Here is a 27,926-nt window from a genome sequence, read left to right as displayed (position 1 = left end):
TGTTTTCTGTCAGTGCAGTTTTTATCCTGGTACAGAAAGATAATATCTTGACATATTAATCTTCCTGACTTTCTTTAATTTACTTCCTTGTGTGACTTTGCACTAGTTGGATAGAACATCCACATTGCCTAGAAAAGAAGTAGGTTTTTTAGAGCTGGAATGAAAAGCAGAAGAAAGAGTAAACATTTGACTTCTGCTGCTGCAAAAAGTCAACATGGGGCATGGATCATCAAACAGAAGCTAAGCTGATGTGTGCAGACTTTGCTCCATGATTTAAGCGACTCAACTGAGTCATGTAAGCAGAGTAGCCAGTCGTCCTTTGGAATTCCTATCAATAGCTGCCTGCATGTTAACCACGGATCACTGAGCAGAAAGACACCCCCTGAGCCCCAAACCTCACCGAGTCCCATCCAAACAGCTGCATTTGGGGCCCTCATGCATCATGGCCCAGGACCCCTCAGATAAGAGAGGGCAAGCACTTGACAACCTGGTAAGTTGCAGTGATTTAGAAGGAAAATGTCCCCTCCAGGGCTTGGGTGGGGTTCGAAAATGGTGATGCTGGCTGGTGACACACTAGAAAAGACCCATGTGGAGATCAACTGAAGGTTTTGGTACTGAAATTTCCTTGCCTTTTAAAACCATCACAAGCAAGTTCACTGATGATTCTATTGGGTTCATGTTAGCATTCACATTTTAATTGTCCTCATCCTCTTTTAAGGTGGTATTTAGAAGGCCCTAAATTATGTTTTACGTGCTCTGCATGGTTCCCTCCTAGAAGTTTAGAGAATCAACTTACATACAGTGGATGCAACTTCAGCATTTTGGGCAGAACCAACTTTGGTGCTTCCTTTTCTAAAAACAAGTTTCCTAAACATGAATAATATGATCTAAGAGGAGTAAAATCAAGACTGAAACATCCCATAGCTACACTGCTAATAGCCAAGATGGACTCACGTCCACATGGCCTGAGGGAGCCCTCCTCTCATTAACTGAGAATGGAGCACACAGTGAGTACCCAAAAAACAGCAACTACCATCATCATCATCATAATTCTCCTGCCCTAGAGAAATGCATCTGACCACGTGTTTGATTAGAGGGTCCTTCTGATCATCTCACAACTGGAGAGAGAAGAGTTGCAACCAAGACACACACTTTCATGGTCTTCCATATTTATCTATGTAGTTGCTTTTGTTAATTTCCTTTATTTCCTTGTGTAGATTTGTTACTATCTCAGAGCCTTTCACTGCAGCCTGAAGGACTCCCGATTGCATTTTTTTGCAGGGCAGGTTTGCTAGTTACAAATTGTCTCAGTTTTTGTTTATTTGGGAATGTCTTAACTTCCCTTTCATTTTTTTTGAGGAAGATTAGCCCTGAGGTAACATCTGCCGCCAATCCTCCTCTTTTTGCTGAGGGAGACTGGCCCTGAGCTAACATTAGTGCTCAGCATCCTCTACTTTATATGTGGGATGCCTGCCTCAGCATGGCTTGACAAGCAGTGCCATGTCCACACCCAGGACCCAAACCGGCAAACCCTGGGCTGCCAAAGCAGAATGTGCAAACTTAACTGCTGCGCCACTGGGCTGGCCCCTTCCCCTTCATTTTTGAAGAATGATTTTGCTGGAAATAGAATTCTTGGTGGACAGTCTTACTTTCCACACTTAAATCTGTCACCTGCTGCATCTGGTTTCTGATGAGAAGTCAGCTGTGGGTCTTCCTGTGTGGCCTTGAACAGCTTCTCTCTTGCTGCTTTTGAAGCTCTGTTCCAGCTCTGGACAGCTCAGTTATGACACGTCTAGGTGTGGACAGCATTGAGTTTATCCACTTGGGGATAAAACCTGGATATGTTGAGCTTCTTGAATGTGTAGATTAATGTTTTCCATCAAATTTGGGAAATTCAGACTTCCTAAATATTGTTATTTCTTCAAATATTCTTTCTGCCCCATTCTGTTTCTCTGCTCCTTCTAGGACTCTCATGTGTCGGTACACTTCCTGGTGTCCACAGGTCCCTGCGGCTTTGTTCATTTCCCTTCTTATCCGTTTCTTCTTTTGCAGCTATGAGTGGGCACATGATTGAGATGTAAGAGGAAGTGTTGTGTGGGACTTTCAAAAGATCTCTTTAAGAATGAGGAAATATGCCCCCTTTCTACCCTTCTTTCTTCCTGCTGCCTAGAATGTGGATATAATGACTGGAGCTCCAGCAACTATCTTGGGCATGGGCTGCCGTTAAGGATGGAGACCGTATACGCTGGAGATATGGGACCCTCATGAGTTTATGGGGCCACCATGCTTTTGGACTGCAATCTCCAGACTTCCTACTTCTGGACTTTTATGTGAGAGAAATAAACTTCTATCTGGTTTAAGCTATGCTTATTTTGGGTTTGGAAAGATAGGCTCATGCCACTTACATTACCTAGGTTTTGTCTTGGAGTAAAAGTAAAGAGCATTTGTAGAAAGTTTGAACAAAATTGTTGGTATTTTTGCTCTTCTTGCCCCACGCATCCTTGGAGGTGGAGTAAGACACCTAGATGTGGGTCAGCAGATAGAGAAAGGTAAGGCCATCACCAGGCAGGAGGTACTCCTTGTTTGGTTGACCAGGGTGCCCTGGCCTTGGCTTTCTCTGTGAGGGGGTCCTGGTGCACACAGAGATAAATTCTGGTCCTTATACAGACCTCTTCTCCAGGCCATTGTTGGCCTTCCTCAACTCGCCCCTAAAGCCCCAGCCCCTTGACAGCACGAATCCCTTCTCCTTCCTGTCTTGCCATCTTCAGCACTCGGATGAAGCTAAGGTTTTCATCTGGACATAGAAGCTGAATTTCTGTGTTCTGATTTTATCGTTCCCCTGTGTGCATTAGATAGTTTTCTTCGAAAGATAAGGATCACTTGTGATGGTGTTTTTGCCCATTCGATTCCACTTTCTGTTCTAGATCAGTTGGGTTTGCTTTAACTTCATTCTCTCCCAGACATTATTGGAAGAATGATTAATGCAGCCCATTAGCCATTTCTTCATGTTATTGTTCATCACCAAACCAGAATTAGTTTTCCAAAATTATGTAGCGCATTACCATAATGATTTACTAAAACCCAGATGCATTAAAAATGCTGCCTTCCTGTTGTTCCTGTTTTTTTCGGTTCAATCCAAAAAGCAGTAAACTTCTGCTGACATAATTGCTTGGAAAAACTCATGCTGTTTAACATGCAATTTTGCTATCTTCAATTTATTAGGTTTTTATTGTAGCCCTGGTGACTGGGCATCTGTGGCAGGTTGTCATCATTTGTACAACTAGTGACCTAACCAGAAACTTGGAGAATTCTCACAACTGCACAATCTCTTACCAAAATATATTAGGAGACAGGGGCTAGCCTGGTGGTGTCGCGGTTAAGTTCGCGCGCTCTGCTGTGGTGGCCTGGAGTTTGCGCGTTCAGATCCTGGGCACAAACCTACACACCACTCATCAAGCCATGCTGTGGTGGCATCCCACAAACAAAATAGAGGAAGATTGGCACAGATGTTAGCTCAGGGACAATCTTCCTCAGCAAAAAAATATAATTAATTAGCTATTTTTAAAAAAAATGTGTAAGGATGACGTCTCATTAAGAGATGGGAGTACCGATAGCTATCACAATTTTCAAAGGCATAGACCAGTCATGGGCTGGAGCTGGCTCATATTGGCTTGTGAGAGTTGATTAAGTACATCTCTTTCCAGCTCCTCATTCAGTGACATCATATTGGTACCTTGAAATTGGCCATAGTGGGAGTATTTACACCACAGAAATTGGCAAACACTTCAAACCAGGGCTTCTCTCCCCACTCCTCTGAAGAGCTGATTTACCAGCACACCACTGGACATCTCCCAGTTGGCTACCTGGGCCACGATTTTTCAGAATGCCGTAATGCCTCACAACCTGTGCCCTTTCATAGGGACAACTTCTCCCAATTCATTTGTGATGGTCATTGGAGCCCATCTCCACATAGGGCTAACTGGCATTATCTGACATTATCCCATGTGGTTGATTTTCCTCTGCTGACTCCTCTAAGCCACACCACTTCCAGTTGCTAACCAGTGGCATAGTTTCCTCTCCTGCCTTCTGTTCAAATAGCCAGCAATGCTCAGCTCCTCTCTGTTGACAGCTGGTCTCCCATTCCTCCTAGCTCCCACCTGGCCTCCCAGAACCCCTCTGCTCTCCTCATGCCTCTCCCCCAGAGAAGGTTCCCCTTAATAGACTTTGCTCATCCATCACCCAGAGGCTGTGCCTTTGTGCTCCCTCTAAGGAGGATACGATCAGTGTCCCCTCATGAAACAGAGGGACAGTGTCATGAGGGCAAGAGACCAGGGTGACCTAAGGTGCCTGGAAGTCTGGGGCAGTCAGAGGGCCAGCCCAGCAAGTACCCAGAGACGCTGTTGTTAAAGGGCTGCAGACAACTTAGCCACCAAGCCTGACCCGGTGGTCTTGCATTTGATAGACAGAGGGAGAGGGATCTGGGAATTCCAGGCTCAGATGACAACAGACATAGAAACTCATCTATTGTGTTGGGCAGAGAAAACCAAGTTTGCAGTAGGAGGCTTGGCTCCAGTCCCAATTCTGCTATCCTACATCAGTTGTGTGAGTTCTAAAGGTTGGGCCTTATCTGCAAGGAGGGATCAGCCTCCAAGGCAAAGGTCTGTCTCGGTTCTAACAATCTATTGCTAGTTTATTTCACTGCTTTGTTCTCACATGAAGCAGTATAGAAAGAAAACAAGCACATGTCACCATGGAAGCAGTCATACAGATGACAGGCTAACATCAACACCATATCTGAAGTGACTCTGAAGGTTGGACTTGTTCCCAGCATTTCAGCAATGGTTGTGTTGTCTAGATCGAATCACTCCAGCCAGGATGGGCAGCCAGTCTGTTGCACCTCCCTCCCTCCCTTCTCTAGAGGGAGTTCAACTTGCAGGGCTCCAACGTGTAAGACTTGAGTCCCCGTCTTCAGAGCAGTCACGGGCTTCAAGTCGAGGGCCAAGTTGGGCTGGGATTTCCATAACAAAGAAGTTATGAGAAGCTGTGGTTGTCTAGTGAGTGGTAAGGATAAAAAGTACTGGAGGAAGAGGACACTGAAGCAGGCCTGCTCAGTGGGGCTTCCCAGGGACGCAGAAGCAGGCATTAGGTCGAAGTCCAGCCCTGGATCCACTTCTGCCTGCCTTTAGGGGCCCGACAAGGTTGCTTAGCCTTCCAGAAGCCTCAGGGCCTCATCTTCAAGACATGATAATAATAGGATCGACCTTTTGGGGTTATTTTGAGCATAAGTCAAGCAGAGCATTTGGCACAGAGCCTGGTGTGTAATGAGCACTAAGTAAATGTTAGCCACTAACATCATTATTGTTATTCCCCATGCTATTATTATAATTATAAAAAGAGGTGGGAGGTAATCTGAGTCTTGAGGAACAGGGTAACGTGGACAGGCCAAGAACAACTTGGGACCTGGTGGAGACGCTCCCTTTAAGTTATAGATAGAATATCAAGACACCAGAACTCTGAGACCCTTGGAGATTTACCACTCATTTCTAGACTGGAGTATCTGCCATCCAGGACTAACCATCAGAGGGGAGCGAGCGTGGCTCCAGGAGATGGTACCAGAAACGTCTGCCCTGTTAGAGTCCATACTGTTATGAAGCTATGCTTTTTGTGAATTTTGGTACCTTCTTATGACTACGCCAGGCTAAAGTGACTTCTTTGCACCTATGACGCCCTGTAAAATTATTAGCCATTTGTGCAACTGATTTGGCCCTTCCTTGGGTTCTTTTGAATTGTGACCTAAATCTATGATTGCTCGCTAACTGTCCCTATATAGATTTCCTCCCTCGTTAATCAAGGGCACAAGCTCCTGGAGGTCAGGAAGGTTCTACAGCCTCTGCATTTCCCACAACTCTTCGTACGAGTCTGTGCATGGGGCGAGTGCTCAACATATTTGCTGGTTGTTTGATTTTTTATTCAATACGTTGCATAAAATTTGACTAGGAACATGTCAGATAGAAAAACATTCCTCCCAAAGGAAAAAAAACGTATTGGTTTACTGAGGAGGTATAACATACTCGCAGTGAAATGCTCAATCGGATTTAACACATTCATACTCTCAGCCCAAACAACACCAAACATTTCTATTATCCCAGAAAGTTGCTTCTGTCCCTTTCCCTTGCCCCTCAAAGCCACGACTGAGGTGGTTTCTATCACCATACGTTAGTTTCACCTGTTCTAGATTTCACGTGAATGGAATCACACAGTAATGCTTTTCTGTGTCTGCATTCTCTCCCTAAGATACTATTCTTGATAATCATCCATATTGTTCCATGCATCAATAGTTCTTTCTTTTATATTGGGGAGTAGTATTCCATTGTTTGAACATACCCCAGTTTGTTAATCCACTTTCTAGTAGATAGACATCTAAGTTGTTCCAATGACTAAAACTGCTATGAGTATTATTGTACATGCTTTCTGTGGACATGTTTTAATTTATCTTTGATAGATACCTACAAGTGGAATGTGCTGGGTTGTATGTATTAATGTAAATGTGTCTACTAGCAGGGTTATAGGTAGCTTAACCTTTTACATATAGCTCTGTTCACTACCTAAAACACGTAGGAAAGATGAAAGGGAAATAATGTTTACTGAACAAATGGATCCAAATATTAATACATTTGACATTCCCAATATTCTTAGAGGTAGACACCACCACCTTCACTTTCAGGTGAGAAACCAAGGCTCAGGAGGTTAAGTTACTGACAAATAGAAATGGCAAGCAGTAGGATATATTGGAGTATGTTAGGAAACCATTTAGTGTAAACCCAATTTGGCCTGACTTTGTTTTTCCAAAAGGGCCTGACTTGACCGTTGAGCATGCATTGTATATCTGCTTTAAGCATTTCCTGTGGTATGGATTATTTGCGTCGACACTACTTACACTATCTAGGCATCTAGACAATGGTTGCGAGTCTGTGCTCTAGTTGTAGTACAGTGGATCACCTCTTGATCAGGTGGCAGGGTCAGCCTGGCTGTGGCATTGTGCCAGGCTGAGCAGAGAAGGTTTTGGAGCTGGACAAAGAGTTGTGGACTTGCAGACTGGCTACTATCAGGATGAATCCGGCTGAAGACGTCTTGTTTGGCAAGTACGGAGTTTCAAAAGTTGGGGGATGAGATGCCTGTAGGTGGCTGTGCCTTCATGTTAGTCTTCCCATTTTGACATCACACACTTACCATGTGCTCCTGGCCACCAATTTAGTCTACAACCCTAAAATTCTATTCTAATCTTTGTTTGAAAGATTAGGAGACCCAAGACCAAGAGGATATTTGAAGCAAATAAGCAAGCAAACAAATAAGCTTGGCCAACCCAGTCTCCTGCCTCTGGCCTCATCATGGCTGACTGTTGGCTTCTGATGCTCACAGCCACTTGACCTTCCAGTGCCCTCCTGGAGGCGTCTCGGTTGCTCTTGTCCCTGGGCTCCCACCACATTATGTATGTCTTGCAGCCCTTATCACCTCATTGTATCACTGTATGTTTGTCATCCTTTATCTGCATTGAATGGTAAACTCCTGAAAATCAGGGATTTCAACTTTGTATCCACAGCACGTCTCACAGTGTCTAGCACATAGTCTGCATGGCACTTTCACTCTGGAGACACTAATTTATATATTACTCTACCAATTCTATACCAAGGTCATGTCGACTGTTGACAAAAATAATCCATAACCACTCTATAAATGAAAATTTGAGTGAGTTTATTCTGAGCCAAAATGTGAAGACCATGGCTTGGGGCCTTCCTTCCCAAAGGAAGAAAGGGCACCAAAGAAGTGGGGTGTACAGAGTGGTTATATACCCTCAAAGAGCATGTTTCACATATCATTGAAATGTCCCTTTTACAATAGTCATGAGACTGCTCTGTCGGCACAGCAATTGATGGATGCGGCAGGTAGTAGGTCTGCCATCTCAGTGGACACGGCAGGGTGGCAGGTCTGCTGTCGCAAGCTGTGTGGTCACAGGTGAGCAGAGCAATCAGTTCCTAGCCTATGGAGAGATGCTTATCTTTAAGGAAATGCCAATGTGGGCAAAAGTTGCCCCTATATCTTAAGGGCATTTGTTCTTGCCACAGGAATTGTTCAAAGCGGATATACAATGCCTGCTCAATGGCCATGTCAGGCCCTTTTGGAAAAACAAAGTCAGGCCAAATTGGGTTTACACTAAATGGCTTCCTCATATACTCCAGTATGTCCTATTGCTTGCCATTTCTATTTGTCACAATGCAAATAATCCATAACCAATCTATAAACCAAAATTAGAGTGAGTTTATTATGAGCCAGATCTGAGGACTAGCTTAGTCCTGGGCCTTCCTTCCTTGGGGAAGGAAGGGCACCAAAGAAGTGGGGTGCACAGAGTGGTTATATACTGTCCTGGAACAAAGAGCATCCAGCACACATGATAGGAACGTCCCTTTTACAACAGTCATGTGATTGCCCAGCCAGCACAGCACAACTGTTCACACAGTAGGTAGTAGGTCTGCTTCTTGGTGGACACAGCGGGGTAGCAGGTCTGCTGTCTTGAGCTGGGTGGTCACAGGGTGGGCACAGCAATCAGTTCCTAGCCTAGGGAGAGACGCTTATCCTTAAGGAAATGCCAATGTGGGGGGAAGTTGCATCTTTCTCTTAAGGCCATTTGTTCTTATCTTTGGGACACAGCAAATGCTTAAAGCAGATATACAATGCATGCTCAATGGCCACAGTCAGGCCCTTTTGGAAAAACAAGGTCAGGCCAAATTAGTTTTATACCAAACGGCTTCCTCATATACTCCAATATATCTTATTGCTTGCCATTTGTTTGTCAGTCATAGGGTGTTTTTTGGTTTTTCTTTCTTAACTCAGTATTACTTCTGTATAGAAAGCAAAATTACTCTTCATATGTTGCATAGAGATTCCATTAAATATATTATGATAACTTCCATAGTGGCTGGAACAAGGAGAGAGACAATTCCCTGAGCCTGGCTGAGCCTGGAGGGGACAAAGTCGAGATTGTCCCAAGAGGATCAGGATCACACTCCCTGTTCTGTGCAGCACTTGGGAAGGTCAGGGAGATGTCTGTGTAGTGTACTTCAGGAAGCATGGGGGTCCCTATGCTGGCCATCACCCCAAGCCCCCAGTGAGGCCTGGAGGCACCCAGGACTGCCTGTGAGCAGGGACGGCCCCAGCTTACTGCCAAGAGAGACCCCAACTCTGGGGAGGGGCTGCAATGATGAGTTTAAATGTCCCCAAATCCTTGGATATTATCAGAACTGGATTACTTGAAAGAAAATAAAGAAATCTGATATTTTCCTTAGAGTAGAGAAACTTGTTAGAGGAATTGAACGCCTGTACCATCTTTGGTAAGTAAGCAACTCCTTTCAGGTCTTGTTTCCCCACACTGAGCCTTGCAGCCAGGTGACTCCTCCACCACCCCCGGCTACCCCTCACATCTACAGAGGCGTTCCTCCTGGGCCCCCTGCTGTTTCCCTCCTCCACTGGTGGAGATTCCAGAGGGCAGAGAACACATTCCTCTTTATAAGCACAGAGTGCAATGATTGGAGCAAAGTAGGCTCTCAGAGGTACTTCTGACCTGAACTGCTTTGTGGGCACTGTTGTTACTGTGTGGACTCCTGCTGTTACTCTCTGGGCTCCTGCTGTTACTCTCTGGGCTCCTGCTGGTGCTGTGCAGGGTCCTGCTATTACTGTGTGGGCTCCTGCTGTTACTGTGTGGAAACCTACTGTTGCTGTGGGCTCCTGCTCTTACTCTGTGGATTCCTGTTACTTTTCCTCCTCTTAGTCCAGCTCCTTCACAAGGAGCTATGTGGATGTTGGCAAATTAGGTTACATTTAATTCTCTTCTTATGTCCCCCCATGGTGATAGTGGGGTCTTGGCTTGGCAGTATCTACCAGAATTCCATATGCAGTTATCCTTGACCCAACAATTCCAATTACAGTAATTTACTTGCAAATATACCACCACGAATTAAAAAACATAAAGAAAAAAGCTTCATACATACAGTTATTCATGGGGCTGTAGGGAAGGAAGATATTTCCTCTACCCACTCTGGGTCCTTCTGGCTGGACAACTAATTAAATTCACATGAGATGGAATAACAGGAGAAAATTAAACAAAACTTTATAACATACACACATGGGAGAGACCCAGAAAAACTGAGTAACTTGCCAAAATGGCAGAAGCTCTCACCTTAAATACCATCCTCAGCTCAAGACAAAGGAGGATGTTGGGGGTGGGTGGAGTCAGTTATGGCAGATTACCAGAAAAGCACAGTAAACAAGAGTAAGGTTATTGTGCAGAATTTAAGTCCTTGCCTTCTTACTGATAAGAGTTTCTAGAGATAAGGTCATCCCCCCTTCTTCCTGGTACAGAAAGGGAGACACATTTAAGGAGGGAGATTTCCTTTACAAATGTAAACATCTCTTTACAAAGGGTTAAAGTCTATTTTTCAGAGTTTCTCTCATGTCTGCAGTTTTTAAAAGTAACCAGCCCAAAATAATCCTCATGCCAAAGAAACATGTCTTGGGGTGGCAAATTCCAGTCCCCCACAGGACATTATTTTTAATAGCAAAATATTAGAAAGAACCTAATGCCCATCCATGGAGAATATCTAAATAAACTATGATATATTCACATAATGGAATAATCCACAACTGTGAACGAAGTAAAGAAAAGAAGGCAGGGAGGGAGAAGGAAAGAAAAAAAGGGGGCAATTCTTAAATCCGGGATATGCAAGCAATATTACTAACTTCAGTCCACAATCCCTTTTACATTATTGTAAAAGCATGTAGTCAAAGAACGCTATTGTAATAAGCACATCTGAAATAACTTACAAAAATATTTTTCCAAAATATGAACTTACTATATGCTTCCTGCAATGTGTTCAAAATATAAAAACACGCATTTTATGCCGAAAAATATTAAGATCAAATACTTATATATTGTTCACTATCCACCAGGCACTGTTTTAAATATTTTCCATATGTTAATCATTTAATTCTTATAAATATCCTGGGAGCTAAGTACCACTCTCATCTCCATTTTCCTTGTGGGGAAAAGAGGAACAGAGAGGTTACAGCCTTAGCGAGTCCACACTCGCCATCAGCCACTCCTGGACCAACCCCCGCAGTCGGGTTAGAGCCGGGCTCTCATCACTGGGATCTGAACTCTGCGGACTGATTCAGCGGCCTTGCTCCCCGTCCCTCCCACTAACCCCCACATTCTTTTTTCCTAATTGGGAGAAAACCCCACATGTGGAAGCGGGGCCTCCAGAACACTTCCGACCCTCCAGAAGGCTCTGAACAGTACTCTAAACGGCTTATAACAGAAAGCACTTGAGTCTTAAAGGAAGTAGGGAAGATGAAGCGCAGAGGAGGTTGCGGGCAAATCCGAGCCGGTGCTGAAAGTCACGCTGCGTCCCGGGCAGGGTTGGACTGGAAACTGACAGCTGGGTCGGAGCATGCGCGTCTCACCGCAGCCGGGACGCTCAGCAGCATCCAAGCCCCACCTCTTCCGGCGGGAACACAGCGGGTACTCGGGCCCCGACGCATCGCCGCTTCCGGTTTCCCACGCCGCGCTCACCGAGCACGCGCCGGCAGGGGCGAAGCGGCGCCATTGCGCATGCGCGCGCCGCGGCCGCGGTGAGCAGGGTAGCAACACAGCCCCGCGGAGCCCCGCCGGCCAATCAGCGCGGCCGGAGGCGGGACTTCTCCGCGGCTCCCTGGTCAGGGCTGGGCGACTTCCGGCAATAAACCCTGTGTTGGCGGCTTTAGGGGCCCTGAGGCGGCGGAGCTCCAGGTGGGACGGGCGTTCTCGGCCCCAGGTTGGCGCCCCAGGTGGGGACGGGGTCGGGGGCGCCCGCGCTCCAGGTGGGGAGGGGGTCGGGGGCGTCCACACTCCAGGTAGGGACTGAGGTTGTCCGCGCTCCAGGTGTGGACGGGGTGGGGGGCGTCCGCGCTCCAGGTAGGGACTGAGTTGTCCACGCTTCAGGTGGGGACAGGGGTGGGGGCGTCCTCACTCCAGGTAGGGACTGAGGTTGTCCGCGCTGCAGGTGGGGATGGGGTGGGGGCCGTCCGCGCCCCAGGTGTGGACGGGGTCGGGGGAGTCTGCACTGCAAGTAAGGACTGAGGTTGTCCGCGCTCCAGGTAGGGACTGAAGTTGTCTGCGCTCCAGGTGGGGATGGGGTGGGGGGCGTCCGCGCTTTGGGGCGGGTCGGGGAGGGGTATCTGCGCCCCAGGTAGGGACGGGGCGGCGGCGTCCCCGTTCCAGGGGGTGGACGGGATGGGGAGGGGGGGGCGTCCGCCCTCCAGGGGGGAACTGAGGTTTTCCGCGCTCCAGATGGGCACGAGATGGGGGGGCTCCGCGCCCCGGGGGGGACTGAGGTTGTCCAAGCTCCAGGTGGAGACGAGATGGCGGGGGTCTGCGCCCCAGGTGGGACTGACGTCCACGCCTCAGGTGGGGACAGAGAGGGGGGCGCGTCCGCTATCCAGGGTGGGTACTGAGGTTGTCTGCGCTCCAAATGGGAACGGGGTAAGGAGCGTCCGCGCTCCAGCGGGGGACTGAAGGAGGGGCGTCCGCGCTCCAGGTGGGTACTGAGGTTGTCCACGCTCCAGGTGGGGGCGGAGGGGGCGCTTCCGCGCTCCAGTGGGGGATTGAGGTTGTCCGCGCTCCAAGCGGGAACGGGATGAGGGGCGTCCGCGCTCCAGAGGGGCACTGAGGTTGTCTGCGCTCCAGTTGGGACGGGATGGGGGGCGTCCGTGCTCCACGGGAGGGGACTGAGGTTGTCGGTGCTCCAGGTTGGGACGAGATGGGGGCGGGGTCCGCGCTCCAGACAGAGGCGGTCTGTCTGCAGCACGATGCGGACTCCCGTCGGCCGTTGCCCCCGCAGTGTGGGCCGCCCTCTCTGCCCCTTCCATCTCCCTTCGGCGACAGCCCCTTGTTCCCGTTCTCCGTGGACCCCGGCCTCGGTGACTGCCCTTCCCCTGCAGTCCACTCTCTGCCTCTTCCACGGCTTCACTCCTCTCTCTCTCCTCTGTTCCTTGTCTGCGGCTCTCTCTTCGGTGCCTTCTTGACGTATTTCTCTTGCAGCTGACCCTTGTGAAGTTTGCATCCTTCCTTCGAAGTAAGCTCGGATCCGCCTGTCTTCCAACTGGGTCCCATCGCTCTCCTTGGGCCTTTTCAGACTCTTTTTGAAAACTCAGGAATCCAGAGGATCCTGTTTCCCTGTGAAGCCCTCTTTTCTTGCCACCTCCAAATCCTTACCATCCAGTCCAGATCAGAAAAGACACATTTTCTCTTACTCTTTCATATTCCATTTCTCTTTCTCTTTTTTTCATGTTCTCTAATTCCATGAAGCGTCTGTGATTCTCTCTCACACCTTTACAGTAAATCTCATTTCTGATTCTCAACCCTCAATTTACCATTTCTCGATGTTCTTTCTGGATCAGTTTCCTCCACACTTAATAAGCGTATTCATTGTTTAAGTTATTTGGAAGTCTTGTAAGGAAAAGAAAGCAATAAAAAAGATCAAATGTCTGTCAAATTGAGACCCAGTCATTCTTTCTTATCTCAGGAAATGAAAATTATTTTCTCAAAATTTATGATGAAAAATAAGAAATAAGGGGGAAAGAAACCCCTTTGTCAGTCTTTTTCTCTGAATGTCATACTATTATTTTCATTGCAACTTGTTTCTTGTGTATAGTGTATATAGTGCTAGCTCTTGCTCTGCCCTTACAGTTAACTGCTGTCCATAGTGGTTATTCCATTTCCTTTTCAGCTAACTTAAAAACAAATAGCAAAATACATGTAGCCTTTTACAATTTATTAGAGTTATGTTTCCTGTCGTGTTTTCTTTGTCTTAGTGTTTTTATATTTAAATCAATCATTACTTTAGGTCATATCTGGTGATGTATATAATATAAAGTAAAAAGGTGGGCAAAAAACCCTCACTGTGTTATGACATCTGTTTTCATAGGATGTTCAGGAATTGCTACTGTAGAAACAGTGATAGAGCAAGGACACTGGAGTGAGTTCTCTGAGTGTAACTCCAAGCTCCACCAAACCTTTTGCCTCAGTTTCTTCATCTATAAAATAGGGAATTAAACCTGTAAAATGGGGATGATGACATTCCTACCTTGTAGGGTAGTGGTAAGGACTAAATGAGGTAATAGAGGTAAATTGTTTAAGATAATGCCTAACCCATACTAAGATCTAATAAACGTGAGCTGTTATTATTATCATTAGTTAACGAAAAGTATGCTTGTTGAAGGAAAGACACTTCTTGGTTAGTCCTGACTCTAATGTCAGAAGTTTCCACTCGCAAATGAACTTGGTGAAGTCCTATTCTGCAGTGCTCCACCCCATGTCCTGTAGTGCTCTGCCCCATGTCCTGTCCATGCTGTGCCCCATGTCCTGTCCTTGCTCCGCTGCATGTCCTGTCGGTGCTCCACCACATGTCCTGCCGTGATCCACCCCCATGTCCTGCCCGTGCTCCCTGATGGCTTTTTGTTATTGTTTGTAGTAACTCTGCTTCCAGAGTCTGTGCTTTAGTTCAAGAACTGTATAAGATTATACTTTAAAATAAAGCTTGATTGTGATTCAAAGAGCGTAACATGACAAATCTATGGAAATATACATCTTCAGCGAAACAAGTCTTTTCCTCTGTGTTGAAAAGAAGAACCTTAGAAATGTACAATTTTTTATTTGCGTTGTCCATTTAGTTGCATTTGACTCCTTCCAACCCATGGAAATACACTTAGCAGCTGAAAAATTCAGACCAACTATATTCGTTTCTCACAGAGTTGTTAAAGTCAAAGTGAATGATCTCTAGAGTTTTGTAGTTGTAAAAGAATTGATTATCTTGCTGGAAACACCAAACTGATTCTTAACTTTACAGTGGAAACTTTGAGTAAGTGGTGTTACACGGATTGTTTGTGAGGCCTGAATATAAGTGTATTACATGGTGAGTGGGCATAGTGTCTAAAGAGATAAGTACAAAGTTTCTGTGTCAAGTTTTGAAATATTTTGTCAGCTGAGATGTCAGAAGTTTCTGTTGCCTAATTAGTTGTACTTTCTGCCTCCATTGTCCCATTCAGTCTGTCCTGCAGGCCTTGGCAAATTATTCTCAAAACAGCACTGCTCATGTCGCTACATTGCTCAAAAACTTAATTATTTAGAGAATAAAGTTCAGACAACTTTGATAGTCAACATTCTCCATGATCTGGCTTCTACCCACCTTTCTTGGCTTCTACCTGCCAATCTTCCCATAGATTTCTATTTCAACCAACCTATACTGCTTATTATTGTCAAATGTGTCACCTGTGTTCCATCTTCCTGTTTTTTCACCCACATTGCTATGGCTGGAATTTTTTCCTTGCTTCTCTGTTCCCTTAAGATCTAACCATGTGTCAAGGCCAAGCTCATGTCCTAGTTCTCTTCAGAGTTTTCCCGGATGGTCTGGTTTTTACTCTGAATTTCCTTTAGTTATCCTCTCTACTCTCGTTCAGCACTCAGATTACAGATTTCACAGATGTGTGTATTTTTGTATGTTTTACATATATTTACTTTATTGTGTTGTGTGTGGGTTTTCCTGTTTTTAGTCCCTCAGCTAGAGGGCACACCTTAGGGAAGGGACACAGCACAATAACACATTTAGTCAGTGCTTAAATGTTTGTTGTAGAAGTAATCCTGTACGTGGTCTGCTTAGCAGTATTCTGCACAGTTGCCACTTGACTTTTTTTCTTAAACACAGAACTCTGAGTCCACAGTTTTAATATGGTATTGAAGATACCTTGGCACTTGTCAGAGATGGTTCTAACAGACAGTTTTCTCTTGTACATGTTTTATGCGACAAAATTTGCCATTTAAGCATCATCTGCTACATCATACTACTACCCTTCCTTTGTAGGAGCGTTCTCTGGCCTGTTTCTGAAGCTTCACACATCAGCAAGTCAGACGTGTACTGTCAGAGACCATTTTGGGTAGTTCTGTGGGTTATCTCTTAAGTAGGGGGTTGCTTTTGCGTTTTAGGGGGATCAGTAGTTGTGAGACAAGTCTGCAAGACGAGGCTTATCAAAATAGTGCTGAGATTTAAGGCATGATTTATCAGTATCTTCTAAAGCAAGAATTTAAGTGAATCATTATGTGACTGAAAAAGATGTGTTCTGATTATGTTAGTTTAACAAGATGTGGAGATTCTCTTGGTCCAAATGAAAATGACTTCATATGTTTCAGATATAAACTCAATTCCAGTTCAGGAAGTAAGCACTTGTGGTTGATCCAGGAATGTTGAAGACTTCTAATTTCCTTCTGAACTTTTTTTGTCTCTTCCAACCAGTATAAATGCCTACTTAATAGTATGTTTTTTGTTAGTTGTAGTAAATGTAATTGGGAGATGGTATTTGAACACTTCCATCTCTCATGTACTCTATGATGTAAATATTCCCCATTAGTGGAATACCCAGTCTGTTTTGCACATGAGAGTAATATAACACACTACTCTATTGAAACTTTTTTTTTTTTTTGAGGAAAATTAGCCCTGAGATAATATCTGCCGCCAATCCTCCTCTTTTTGCTGAGGAAGACTGGCCCTGAGCTAATATCCGTGCCTATCTTTCTCTACTTTATACATGGGACCCCTGCCACAGCATGGCTTGCCAAGCGGTGCCATGTCTGCATCCGGGACAACTGGTGAACCCCAGGCCGCTGAAGCAGAATGCACACACTTAACCACTGCGCCACCAGGCAGGCCCCTATTGAAACTATTTTTGATTGAATTATTAGCTACCTTTTTGTAGCTAAATTCAGTGTATACTTTTCACTTCTTAATCACATTGGCTTTGTTATAACATTTTCCTCTCTGTCGATCATTTCTTTCTTAAAATGCGTTCTTCTCCTGATTTGCTACTTTCCCCCATACCTCTCTAGCTGTTCCTTTTCAGTTTCCTTCCTTGGCTCATCTTCATCTGTCTGTCCCTTAAATGTCAGTGCCTCTTAGAGTTTTTTCCTCAGCTCTCTTCTTTTCCCATGTATGTATACTCTGTGATATTCTCATGGCTTTGATTAGTGTCTAGGACTGATGATTTTCCTGTCTCTCTCTCCAGCCTTTCTCTCCTGAGCCATGGATCTATATATACATTCACTCATTCAATGTTTCTTAAGCTTCTCTTGCATGTCTGGCATTGTTCAATGTAATTGGGATAACAGAGTTGAACGAGACATTGCATTTTCTTGGAGGAAAACCGACAATAAGCATACAAATGATCTCAGACAGTGCTTATTACTGTGAAGACGCTATGTAACGGCAGAGAGACTGATGGGAGTGAGTGGAGCAGCCGCAGAGGGAGCTGTTCGGGTCAAGTGGTCAGGCAGGCCTTTCTGGGGCAGTGACGTTTTGGGTCGGCAGTGTGAATATCCAAGGCAGTTCTTAGCCCTCAGTGTGCATGAGATGACTGGTGGACATTTGAAAAAAATGCTTGTACTTAGCTATCACTGCAAATATTCATATTTAATTGGTCTGGGATGGGGCTGAGCACTTGTGCTTTTTAAAAGCTTCCAAGACTGTGGCGTTAATGCACAGCAGGGGTTGAGAACCACTGATCGAGAGGAAGGCGGTTCCAGGCAGTGGAAGAACTGGTATTCAAAGTCTTGCTCTTACCAAGTTGTAAGCTTTGTGGAGGTAATAATGTCTGTTTCATCATTTTTAAGTCATAGTTTTTATACTTGGAATCTAGTATAGTGCCAGTACAACAGATGTAGCAAACCTAGGAGGCATCTCCAAAACTGAAATCAGGATCTCTCCCTTCTGTATTCCTTATGTCAGAGCCAGGTGAGAAAATCAAAATCTGGGTATCTTTGATTCCCCTCACACATCTAGCCTGCCTGGCGTTGTTCGTTGCCCCATGCGCCTTTCCCTAGGATAGCTTGGAACACTGAGTGGATGAGAGAGCAAGAGATGGCACAGGATGGGAGCCCCTTGATTTCTGTTTGACTCTACCTCCTAAGAGTTTCTAGACTCTCTTCTCTCTGTTCCTGTTGCAGCCATACTCTCACCTTTTAAAGGCCAGTATTGAGTAGTCTGCAGTCCTAACTCTTGTTTCCTCCAGCTGCCTCCCCCCTCAATTCATTCTGCACAGTGTAACCCTGAGTTCTGTGAACCTCAAATCTAATGGAATCACTTACCTGCTGAAGTCTGTCTCTTGACTCCTCATTGACCTCAGAGTAAAGTCCACTCCTTTGACTTGATCTCTCCCTTAATTGCTTCTCCATTCTTCTAGCTGCTCCCTGCTCCCTCTCTTATGCAGTCATGCATTAACAGCGGGGATCCTGTCTGAGAAATGCATCGTTAGGCAGTTTTGTTGTGTGAACGTCATAGAGTGTGCTTACACGAACCTAGATGGTACAGCTTACTACACGCCTAGGTTATGTGGGGCCACCATCAAATATGCAGTCCATGATTGACTGAAACGTTTTTATGCAGCACGGCTGTACTGTACGCTTCAGCCAGAGTGAACTACATACAGTGTCTGAACATGAAGATGTTCACTTTATGTTGCTTCTGATCTCTGGCAAAGAGACTTTTCTGTCTGGTACAGTGCTCCCTATTCTTCCTCACTCCCTGACTCCTGCTTGTTCTTCAGGTGTGAGCTGACATGTCACCTCTGGTACACCTTTCATGACATGGGCAATTTGGGGCTGATAAATCCACGAATACTTATCCTGTTTTATCACTTTAGTACAACTGAGGTACTGTGTTTTCTTCACCATTTTACCACCAATGTCTAGGCAGCATTTAAGGCATATGCAGAAATTTAAATGTTAAGGAAGAACTTTATTCACTAAAATTAATGAATAGATGTTCTAAATGAAAAGAAACTTTAGTTAGTTACACATATGTTTTCAACATAAATTAAATTTTTTATAGGAGAACTATGCCGTTTTTGGGTCAGGACTGGAGGTCTCCTGGATGGAGTTGGATTAAAACAGAAGATGGCTGGAGAAGATACGAATCTTGGAGTCAGGAACTTGAGAGAGAGCATGACCACTGTAGCATCAATCACAGCATGTAAGTTACAGCCCAGCAGAGCCATGTCGTTTGCTGCGTACTGTCTATAGCTTCAAATATTTTTCAAGCCACTGCAAAGCTGTGTAGCTTGTCACTTGGCTGAGAAATGCCTGCACACAAGGCTGGTGTGAAGAAACAAGTTATTTAGCTGCAGACTGAGCCTAGTACTTACAAGGTGCTGCTTGCTTCTTTTTATTGAAAACATTTAATACTTACTATATGAGAGAGAGGTGGTGTTGTCATTAACCCCACATTACAGCTGAGGAACTTGAGGCAGCAGAGATAGAGTTTTGGCAGCGCATGTCAGAGACCCAGGTAGTAGTAGCTTCCACAGGCAGAAATATATTTTCTCTCTTGAAAGCCTGAGTTGGTGTAGCGACTTTGCTGAGGGTGGAAAGATGTTTTGTCTTGTTGCTGTGCTGTCCCAAGAGGTAGCCTCGTCCTCATGGCCCAAGGAGCAGTGCTGCCCATGATATGCGCATCCTGGCCAGTGGGCGGAAGAGGAGGAGCGTGCGTGTCATATCTGCTCACACCTCATGGGCGAGAGCGTGGCTGAGGGGATGCTGCGAGGGGGTGGGGGTCATCCTCATGTGTAGCCATGTGTCCAGATCAGAGTCAGAGGTGGGTGAACACACTGGGGGTGGAGGGCCATGGAGTGGTACCTGGCATCTCCATCAGATCAAAATCAGAGGTAGGTGAACACATAGTGGAGTGGAAGGCTGTGGAGTGGTACCCGGCACCTCCATCAGATCAGAGTCAGAGGTGATGTGAACACACAGCGAGGTGGAGGGCCGTGGAGTGGTACCCGGCGTCTCCATCACCAGTGGTATGTGAGCATTTGGAGAGTTAGAAAGGTCTGGGGCTTCTTCCCCCAAGCTGTCATGGGTCTAGTCATTAAATTTACTGTGTATTTTCATTTGACACTTCCATAATTACCAGTTGTGTGTATTGAACTTACAGGTTATCTGTTTTTCTGACAGAAATTTAGCAGCTTTAGACTAGAGACTGATTTTTGCAGTATTCAAAGCAGAAATTTTTTTTTAATTTTTATTGAATTAATGATAGGTTACAATCTTGTGAAATTTCAGTTGTACATTATTGTTTGTCAGTCATGTTGTAAGTGCACCCCTTCACCCTTTGTGCCCACCCCCCACCCCACCTTTTCCCCTGTAGCCACTAATCTGTTCTCTTTGTCTGCATTTTTAAATTCCTCACATGAGTGGAGTCATACAGAGATTGTCCTTCTCTATCTGGCCTATTTCACTTAACATAATTCCCTCAAGGTCCATCTGTGTTGTTGCAAATGGGACGATTTTGTTCTTTTTTATGGCTGAGTAGTATTCCATTGTATATATATATACCACATCTTCTTTATCCAATCATCAGTTGATGGGCACTTAGGTGGCTTCCACGTCTTGGCTATTGTAAACAGTGCTGCAATAAACATTGGGGTGCATGGGACTTTTGGAATTGCTGATTTCAAGCTCTTTAGATAGATAGATACCCAGTAGTGGGATGGCTGGATTGTATGGTAGTTCTATTTTTAATTTTGTGAGGAATCTCCATACTGTTTTCCATAGTGGCTGCACCAGTTTGCATTCCCACCAACAGTGTATGAGGGTTCCTTTTTTTCCACAACCTCTCCAACATTTGTTACTATTTGTTTTGGTTATTTTTGTCATTATAATAGGGGTAAGGTGATATCTTAGTGTAGTTTTGATTTGCGTTTCTCTGATGATCAGTGATGATGATCATCTTTTCATGTGCCTATTGGCTATCCGTATATCTTCTTTGGAGAAATGTCTGTTCATGTCTTCTGCCCATTTTTGATCGAGTTGTTTGATTTTTTGTTGTTGAGTTATGTGAGTTCTTTGTATATTATGGATATTAACCCTTTGTCAGATGTATGACTTGCACATATTTTTTCCCAGTTAGTGGGTTGTTTTTTTTGTTTCAATCCTGTCTTCCTTTGCCTTGGAGAAGCTCTTTAGTCTGATGAAGTCCCATTTGTTTATTCTTTCTATTGTTTCCCTTGTCTGAGAAGACATGGTGTCTGAAAAGGTCCTTTTAATACTGATGTCAAAGAGTGTACTGCCTACATTTTCTTCTAGAAGCCTTATGGTCTCAGGTCTTACCTTTAGATCTTTGATCCATTTTGAGTTTATTTTGGTGAATGGTGAAAAAGAATTATCAATTTTCATTCTTTTACATGTGGCGTTCCAGTTTTCCCAGCACCACTTGTTGAAAAGACTTTCATTTCTCCGTTGTATGCTCTCAGCTCCTTTGTCAAAGATTAGCTGTCCGTAGATATGTGGTTTTATTTCTGGGCTTTCAATTCTGTTCCATTGATCTGTGCACCTGTTTTTGTACCAGTACCATGCTGTTTTGATTACTGTAGCTTTGTAGTATGTTTTGAAGTAAGGGATTGTGATGCCTCCAGCTTTGTTCTTTTTTCTCAGGATTGCTTTAGCAATTCGGGATCTCAAAGCAGAAATTTATTTTGCATTTCAGATTAAAGTAAAGATAATGCATAATATTTGTTGAACTTATATTGTGGCATTTTTGCCATTCTGAATTTTATTTTCTCTTAATAAAATATATACAAGGTAGGTGATTACATATGCTGTTAGTATTCGATAATTAGTGTTGCACAGTTATGAATATTCAAGGTTGTCTTTTGTCTCGTGATTTTTATAGCAAATTATTTAAATTTACTGTTGGTTGAATATATATGGAAATATTAGATGTTTACTTGTACTCCCAGTGTCCTGTTAAATGGAGAGAGTCCTGGAAGTCACCCTTTAGGATGGGTAAACAGGTTACAGGATGTTGGTTTAAAAAAACTGTCATTCTTGAAATACCATGTTACTGCTGCTCTGCACTAAGGAAGTTGCCTGAGTTTCTCCTTTTCTTTGAGTATTCTTTTCCTTCTCAGCCCAAACATGTGTAAGTGCCTGAGGGTTCATTTCTCTGCACACACACAGAACTAGGGAACGCAGCCAGGATGTGAACCCCATGTTCTCTCTTTCCTTCCCCTCCTACAGACACTCCCACTCACCCCTCCCATTCACACTTTGGAAAAGTCCTTGGAAGTAGTAAGGGTTGCTCACAGAAGCTTCTCTGTGTCAGCTGAAGAGGTCCAGTGTCCCTCCTGAGACAGACGGCTGCATCTCAGCCCCCGTTAGCTGTCCACTGCTGGAGACGTGCAGGGAGAATTCGCAAGCCCTCCCTCCTTCACCCCATCCAGATGCCTCTCAAGTCCAGGCCCTCCCTCTCCCACTCTGCCTCCTTCCTTTCTCCTCCTCTTTCCCATTCCCACCAAAACGCATATCTAGACCTGTGGGAGAGGCTGTGGATGACCCAGAGCCGCAGGAAACCTCTGATATTTCTTTCTTTCCCTGGAAGAAAAAGCAGTTTAACTTTGAGCCTAAGATTTGATAAAGAAGATAAAACTGTATGTAACCATCATTTTAAGTCACTGTATAAAATTACCTTATCTTCCTCCAAATGTCTTTGAGAGACAGAGCACTCGTAATTCTTTGATTTGTAATTGGCTTTCTAAAATTAGGAAGAATATTGCACTAAAAATCATTTAGGCAATCAAGATTCTAACTGACTTTGTTAATTTTCTTTTTTGTAAATGGACATGAAAATAGAAGACCTTTAAATATCTCCCTGCTTACTTTTCACCTCATTTTTGAATTAAATGTTCAGAGGAAATAGGTAAGAAATTATGCAGTTCAACGTGGTCAATTCGGGGGCAGCCAGCCAGTTCTTACTGTGAATCCTGATTAATCTGCTCTTTTAAGCAACATTCATGATATTGTGGAAGTTGATGATGGAGCAGAATTAATTCCTATTTTGAATACTTAGTTCTTCTTTTAAAAGATGTCTAGAACTTACAAAATATTTTACTGCAGAGCACAGTTTGATACAGAGGATTCACTTTCACCCCTTCTGGGGAAATTTACTTATTAAACTGTAGATGCAAAAAAGAAGGTAGATTGGCTGGGCCACAGATTGATGGGAGGACAGCCAGTTGAGGATTCTGGTAGACCAGCAGACCAGGTGAAGAATGGTGAGAGCTTACCCACGGCAGTGTCTGTGCAGTTGGATGGGGTCAGAGGGCAGAATCAGCAAGAGAGCCAGTGACAGGCCAGACATGGGAAGAGGGGAGCCCCAGAACGAGCCTCAGGTTTGGGCTTGGGAGATGGTCCTGAGTAGTAGTGGCTTGACCTTTGTACAGTTTGTGTTGTTGCCATGAATTGTATGATTTTCGTGAAGGAAAGGCATTGAAGAAGAGTGTTGAGGTACTATATATCTTTAAGAATTTGCAGCATTTCCCATCAGGTTTCACTGTTAGTAACCATAGGCTTAGTGGAGGATGTACAAAGTTGTTCCTTGTCTTTTGTGAAGCTGAAATTTGATAAAGGCGTAGATGGTCAAATATATCGTGTTTAGCTCTGCCTTAACAGTGACGTTCCTAGGGGTTTCTCCCTTTGCATTTAATTTGTTAAATCTTTTCATCACATTATTTTTATTTACAGCTCATTAAATGTTTTGTTTCCTATCCAGATTTGAATATCTTAAGGTTTGTTTTGGTTATTTGGATCTCAGTGGGCATGGCAATGGAGATCATTGTAAATTTGGGGCTCCGTAAAAGTTATCTTCAACTCTAGTAGTTCCTAAGATATCCCAAGATAGTTGAATTCTATAAAAAGCACTTTTTAATTGTGGCTTCCACAGGAAAAAGAAAAGCTGCATTTTTGATTCCCATATGAGAATGCAAAAATGGTCTCTGATCACCATGACAGACAGAGAATTCAAGGGTCCTCTGGCCCTGCAGTGAGAACTGTGCTCCCTGGGTCATAGTACCTAGATGGGGAGACTTTCTTGTACCCATTTATTTAGTTAAATAAATACCCCATTGTTGTTTTGGTGTTTTTCCCCTTAGGATCTTTAGAGTATTGTTACAAGTTTCAGGAAAAACCCAGATGACCTTTCTTTGTATTTTTTCTTAGTGACTTAGAAAGTTAGCTTCAATATCAGACTCAGCTGTTTCAGGCAGTATTTGATGTTGCTGCTTTTTTAATTAATGATTTTGTTTGGATTGCAAACACCTGTCTGTTTCAATAGTGCATTTTTTTGTCAATTATAAGCCAACAAAAAGTCATACCTGAAGCGTATAAAGTGAAAAGCGAAAATTCTTTGCTAGCTCAGATCCTGTTCCTCACGGGTAGCCCAGTGTGTGGTCACTGTCTTATCCAGATGTCAGTCTGCGAAGCATCAGTCTTTTTCTCCAACCCCTTCCTGTCCGTGCCTGGAACGATTTCAGTGTCCATTTTGTCGCGCTCACAACACCCTGGCCTCTCCTTTCTTGACGTCCTCCTTCCTAAGATTTCCTTCTTTTCTCTGTTCCAGCCACCCACCGATGGTCCAAAACCATGAACTAAGGCATCCCAATCGCTGAACATAATCTCTCTCCCTCCAAGTTTCCTGACTGCCACCTGCATCTCGACCTATTGTTTTCCCATCTTATCAGCCCGCTCTTTTGCGGGTCCCTTCTTGTCCTGCTCGTATACTGTGATCCATTGTTTCGGTAGTGCTCTTGCCAGTGCCCTAAGCTTCCATTCCAGTCTTTTTTTAGTGTACCCATATAGCACATCTCAAGCTTAAATGATCCGACACATGAGCAGCTAGGAAATGCAAGGAAGAAGAATCTCACCAGAGCACATAGTGAGCCCGCTCGGCGACTCACCCCTTCATCTGCTCCTCCTCTGCTCACTCTCCCCTGTTGTCACGTGCTCTCTTCCGTGCTCACTCATTCTTCACTCACTCAGTGGACTGCCGTTGACGGACTGTCTGCTCAGTGCTGTCCAGCAGCTCGACTCTGTTTGGTCAGCTTGTGCTCTCCTCTTCCTAAGTACTCTCTCAAACCTCCTTCATTCTCCTCTAACTTCTGAGTCCCATTACGCGTCCGCCGTCTCTTAGAAGACTACCTCAGCTCCTGCTGCACCAACGAATCTGAAGACATCAGACTTGTTCTCAGAACCTTGGATTTTTAGTTTTCATCTTCATTATCTTTATCCTGAATCTTTATTGGTTTTATCCAGAAATGCACGAGATATCTGGATCAGACTTTTTTATTAATTACCTCGTTGTTAACAGAAAGCGTATTGGCCCTCCTTGCCCCAGTGCTTACCCCTATGGGATGAGAGCCTATGGCTAGACAATTCACAGTGAGGGGCCAGGGAAAAAGGACTTGTCTCTGCTGATAGACTGGAAAGACACAGCTGTGCCTTCCCTTCCAGCAAGGGGCTCCTTGGAAACGGAATGGGCCTGAGTCCCACCTCTGCCCCATGGGTGTATAGATAAATCCCTCTGTGAGCCAGATCTGAGATGCCTCTGCCTTATCACGACACGTGACGTACCTGCTCAGTCTACACCGTATGTTAAGCATTTACTGTGTGTTCCTAGTGCTGGGATACAGCAGTAGATGACAACAGACAAAAAACCATGCCTTGGTGGAGCTTGCATTCTAGTGGGACAGACAGACAGTGAACACAATGAGTTCCACACGTGGTTTGTTCCGTGTAATAAGTGCTGCGTGAAAAAAAGCTGGTGTGGGAGGTAAGAATGTCGAGGGGTGGGTAGTGGTATGTGGAAAAGTAGGCGGAGTGCCCTCCCTGAGAAGGGGTCTGTTGAATGACATCTTGGGCACTGAGAGAGCTGGCTTGATGGACATTTGAGGCGGGAGAGCAGAGACCTGGGGACAGGGTCTGTTTGGCACACTCGGGGAGCAGCGGGGACACCAGGATGGTGGAACGAGGGGAAAGCAGGAGACCAGATGCCAGCGTGAGCCAGGGCTGGGCATGAAGGGCCACGTTGGGCATAGTGAGGACCTGGGCCTTTCTCAGAGCAAGATGAGAAGTCACAGATTTTGAGAAGAGGGGGCCTTGTTCAGGTTTGTGTTTTAACAGGCTGGTTCTGGCTCTGGGGTTAGAAATAGACCGCAGGGAGGCAAGGACCAAGCAGACCAGCTACTTCTGAAGAGGCTGCTGAAATGACCTGGGTGAGAAATGGTTGTGGCTTGGAGAGAATCGGGGAGGTGGGGTGAAGAAAGGTGTTCAGTTTCTGGGTATATTTGCAAGTAGAGCTGACAGGCTTTGCTGAGAGGTTGTGTGAATGGGGTGTAGTGGAAGAGAGGAGTCTAGGAAGACAGCAGGAAGGATGGAGTCCGTTGGCTCAGTGACATCTGAATGCATATCTTCAGGCGCACGTGTGCACAAGCTTTTCAGGGGCCTTCACCTCAGAGGGGAATTGCCAGGTAACAGGGCAGGCATATCTTCCATTTCCCAGTGAGGTGGTATTGATTTGTGCTCTTGTTACCACCGTATGTTCGTCTGACTACACAGCTCATCCTTTTCTCCCCACTTGTTATTTCTTGGAAGTAGTTCCATGTCTGTACATGTTGATTTACCTCATTCTTTATAATGCTGTAATTCATTGTATGGATACATCATAACTTATTTAGCAAAGTCCCCAGTGGCGGTATTTTATTTTCCATTTTTTTAATTGAGATATAGTTAACGTGTGACGTTATGTTAGTTTCAGGTATACAACATAATGATTCACTGTTTGTATATATTGTGAAATGATCACTACAGTAAGTCTAGTTAACATCCATCACCATACATAGTTACAAAATTTTTTTCTTGTGATAAGATCTTTTAAGATTTATTCTCTTAGCAACTTTCAAATATGTAATACAGTATTAACTATAGTCACCATGCTGTACATTACACCTCCATGACTTATTTATTTTATAAATGGAAGTTTGTACCTGTTGACTCCCTTCACCCATTTTGCCAATCCCCCACCCACCACCTCTAGCAACCACCAATCTGTTCTCTGTTTCTATGAGCTTGGTTTTTGTTTTTTAGATTCCACATATAGGTGAGGTCATATGATATTTGTCTTTCTCTGTCTGACTTATTTCAATTAGCATAATGCCCTCAAGGTCCCTCCATATTGCTGCAAATGGCAAAATTTCCTTCTTTTTTATGGCTGAATAATGTTCCATTATATATATATATATGTATGTATACATATACATGCATACACACACATCACATTTTCTTCATCCATTCATCCATTGATGGACACTTTGGTTATTTCCATGTCTTGGCTGTTGTAAATAACATGGGGATGCATATATCTTTTCAAGTTACTATTTTAAGTTTGTTTGGATAAATACCCAGAAGTGGAATTGTTGCATCATATGGTATTTCTATTTTTTATTTTTTGAGGAACCTCCATACCATTTTCCATAGTGGCTGCATCAATTTACATTCTCACCAATGGTACACAGGGTTCCCTTTCTCCACATCCTCACCAACACTTGTTATCTCTTGTTTTTTGGTAATAGCCATTCTAACAGGTGTGAGGTGATATGTCATTGTGGTTTTGATTTGCATTTTTCTGATGATTATGATGTTGAGCATCTTTTCATGTGCTTGTTGGCCATCTGCATGTCTTCTTTGGAAAAATGTCTATTCAGATCTTCTGCCCATTTTTTAAATCGGATTATTCTTTTGCTATTGAGTTGTATGCGTTCTTTTCATATTTTGGATGTTAACCCCTTATCAGATAGATGATTTACAAATATTTTCTCCCATTCAGTAGGTTGCCTTTTCATTTTGTTAATTGTTTCCTTTCCTCTGCAGAGGCTTTTCAGTTTGATGTTGTTCCATTTGTCTATTTTTGCTTTTGTTGCCAGATCCCCAAAATCATCACCAAGACCAATGTCAAGAAGCTTACTGC

General features: G+C 44.3%; 1 protein-coding gene across 18 annotated transcripts in view; it reads left to right on the top strand.

Moving 5' to 3' along the window:
* Positions 1–27,926, top strand: part of FBXO25 (F-box protein 25) — a 182,828-nt gene that overhangs the window by 108,442 nt on the left and 46,460 nt on the right. For 3 of the 18 annotated variants that reach the window (XM_070598476.1, XM_070598480.1, XM_070598468.1), the window contains exon 2: positions 18,963–19,103. In XM_070598476.1, coding sequence (XP_070454577.1) covers positions 18,970–19,103 — 134 coding nt within the window. In that variant the 5' untranslated portion in view covers positions 18,963–18,969. Of the gene's footprint in view, positions 1–11,596; positions 11,911–18,962; positions 19,104–27,926 lie in introns of those variants that run through there. The other 15 variants (XM_070598469.1, XM_008534673.2, XM_070598470.1 and 12 more) reach the window with 12 other exon arrangements.

This window comes from Equus przewalskii, chromosome 28 (assembly GCF_037783145.1).
Source record: "Equus przewalskii isolate Varuska chromosome 28, EquPr2, whole genome shotgun sequence".
Classification (NCBI taxonomy): Eukaryota; Metazoa; Chordata; class Mammalia; order Perissodactyla; family Equidae; genus Equus; species Equus przewalskii.
This window is presented reverse-complemented; position numbering and strand designations above follow the sequence as displayed.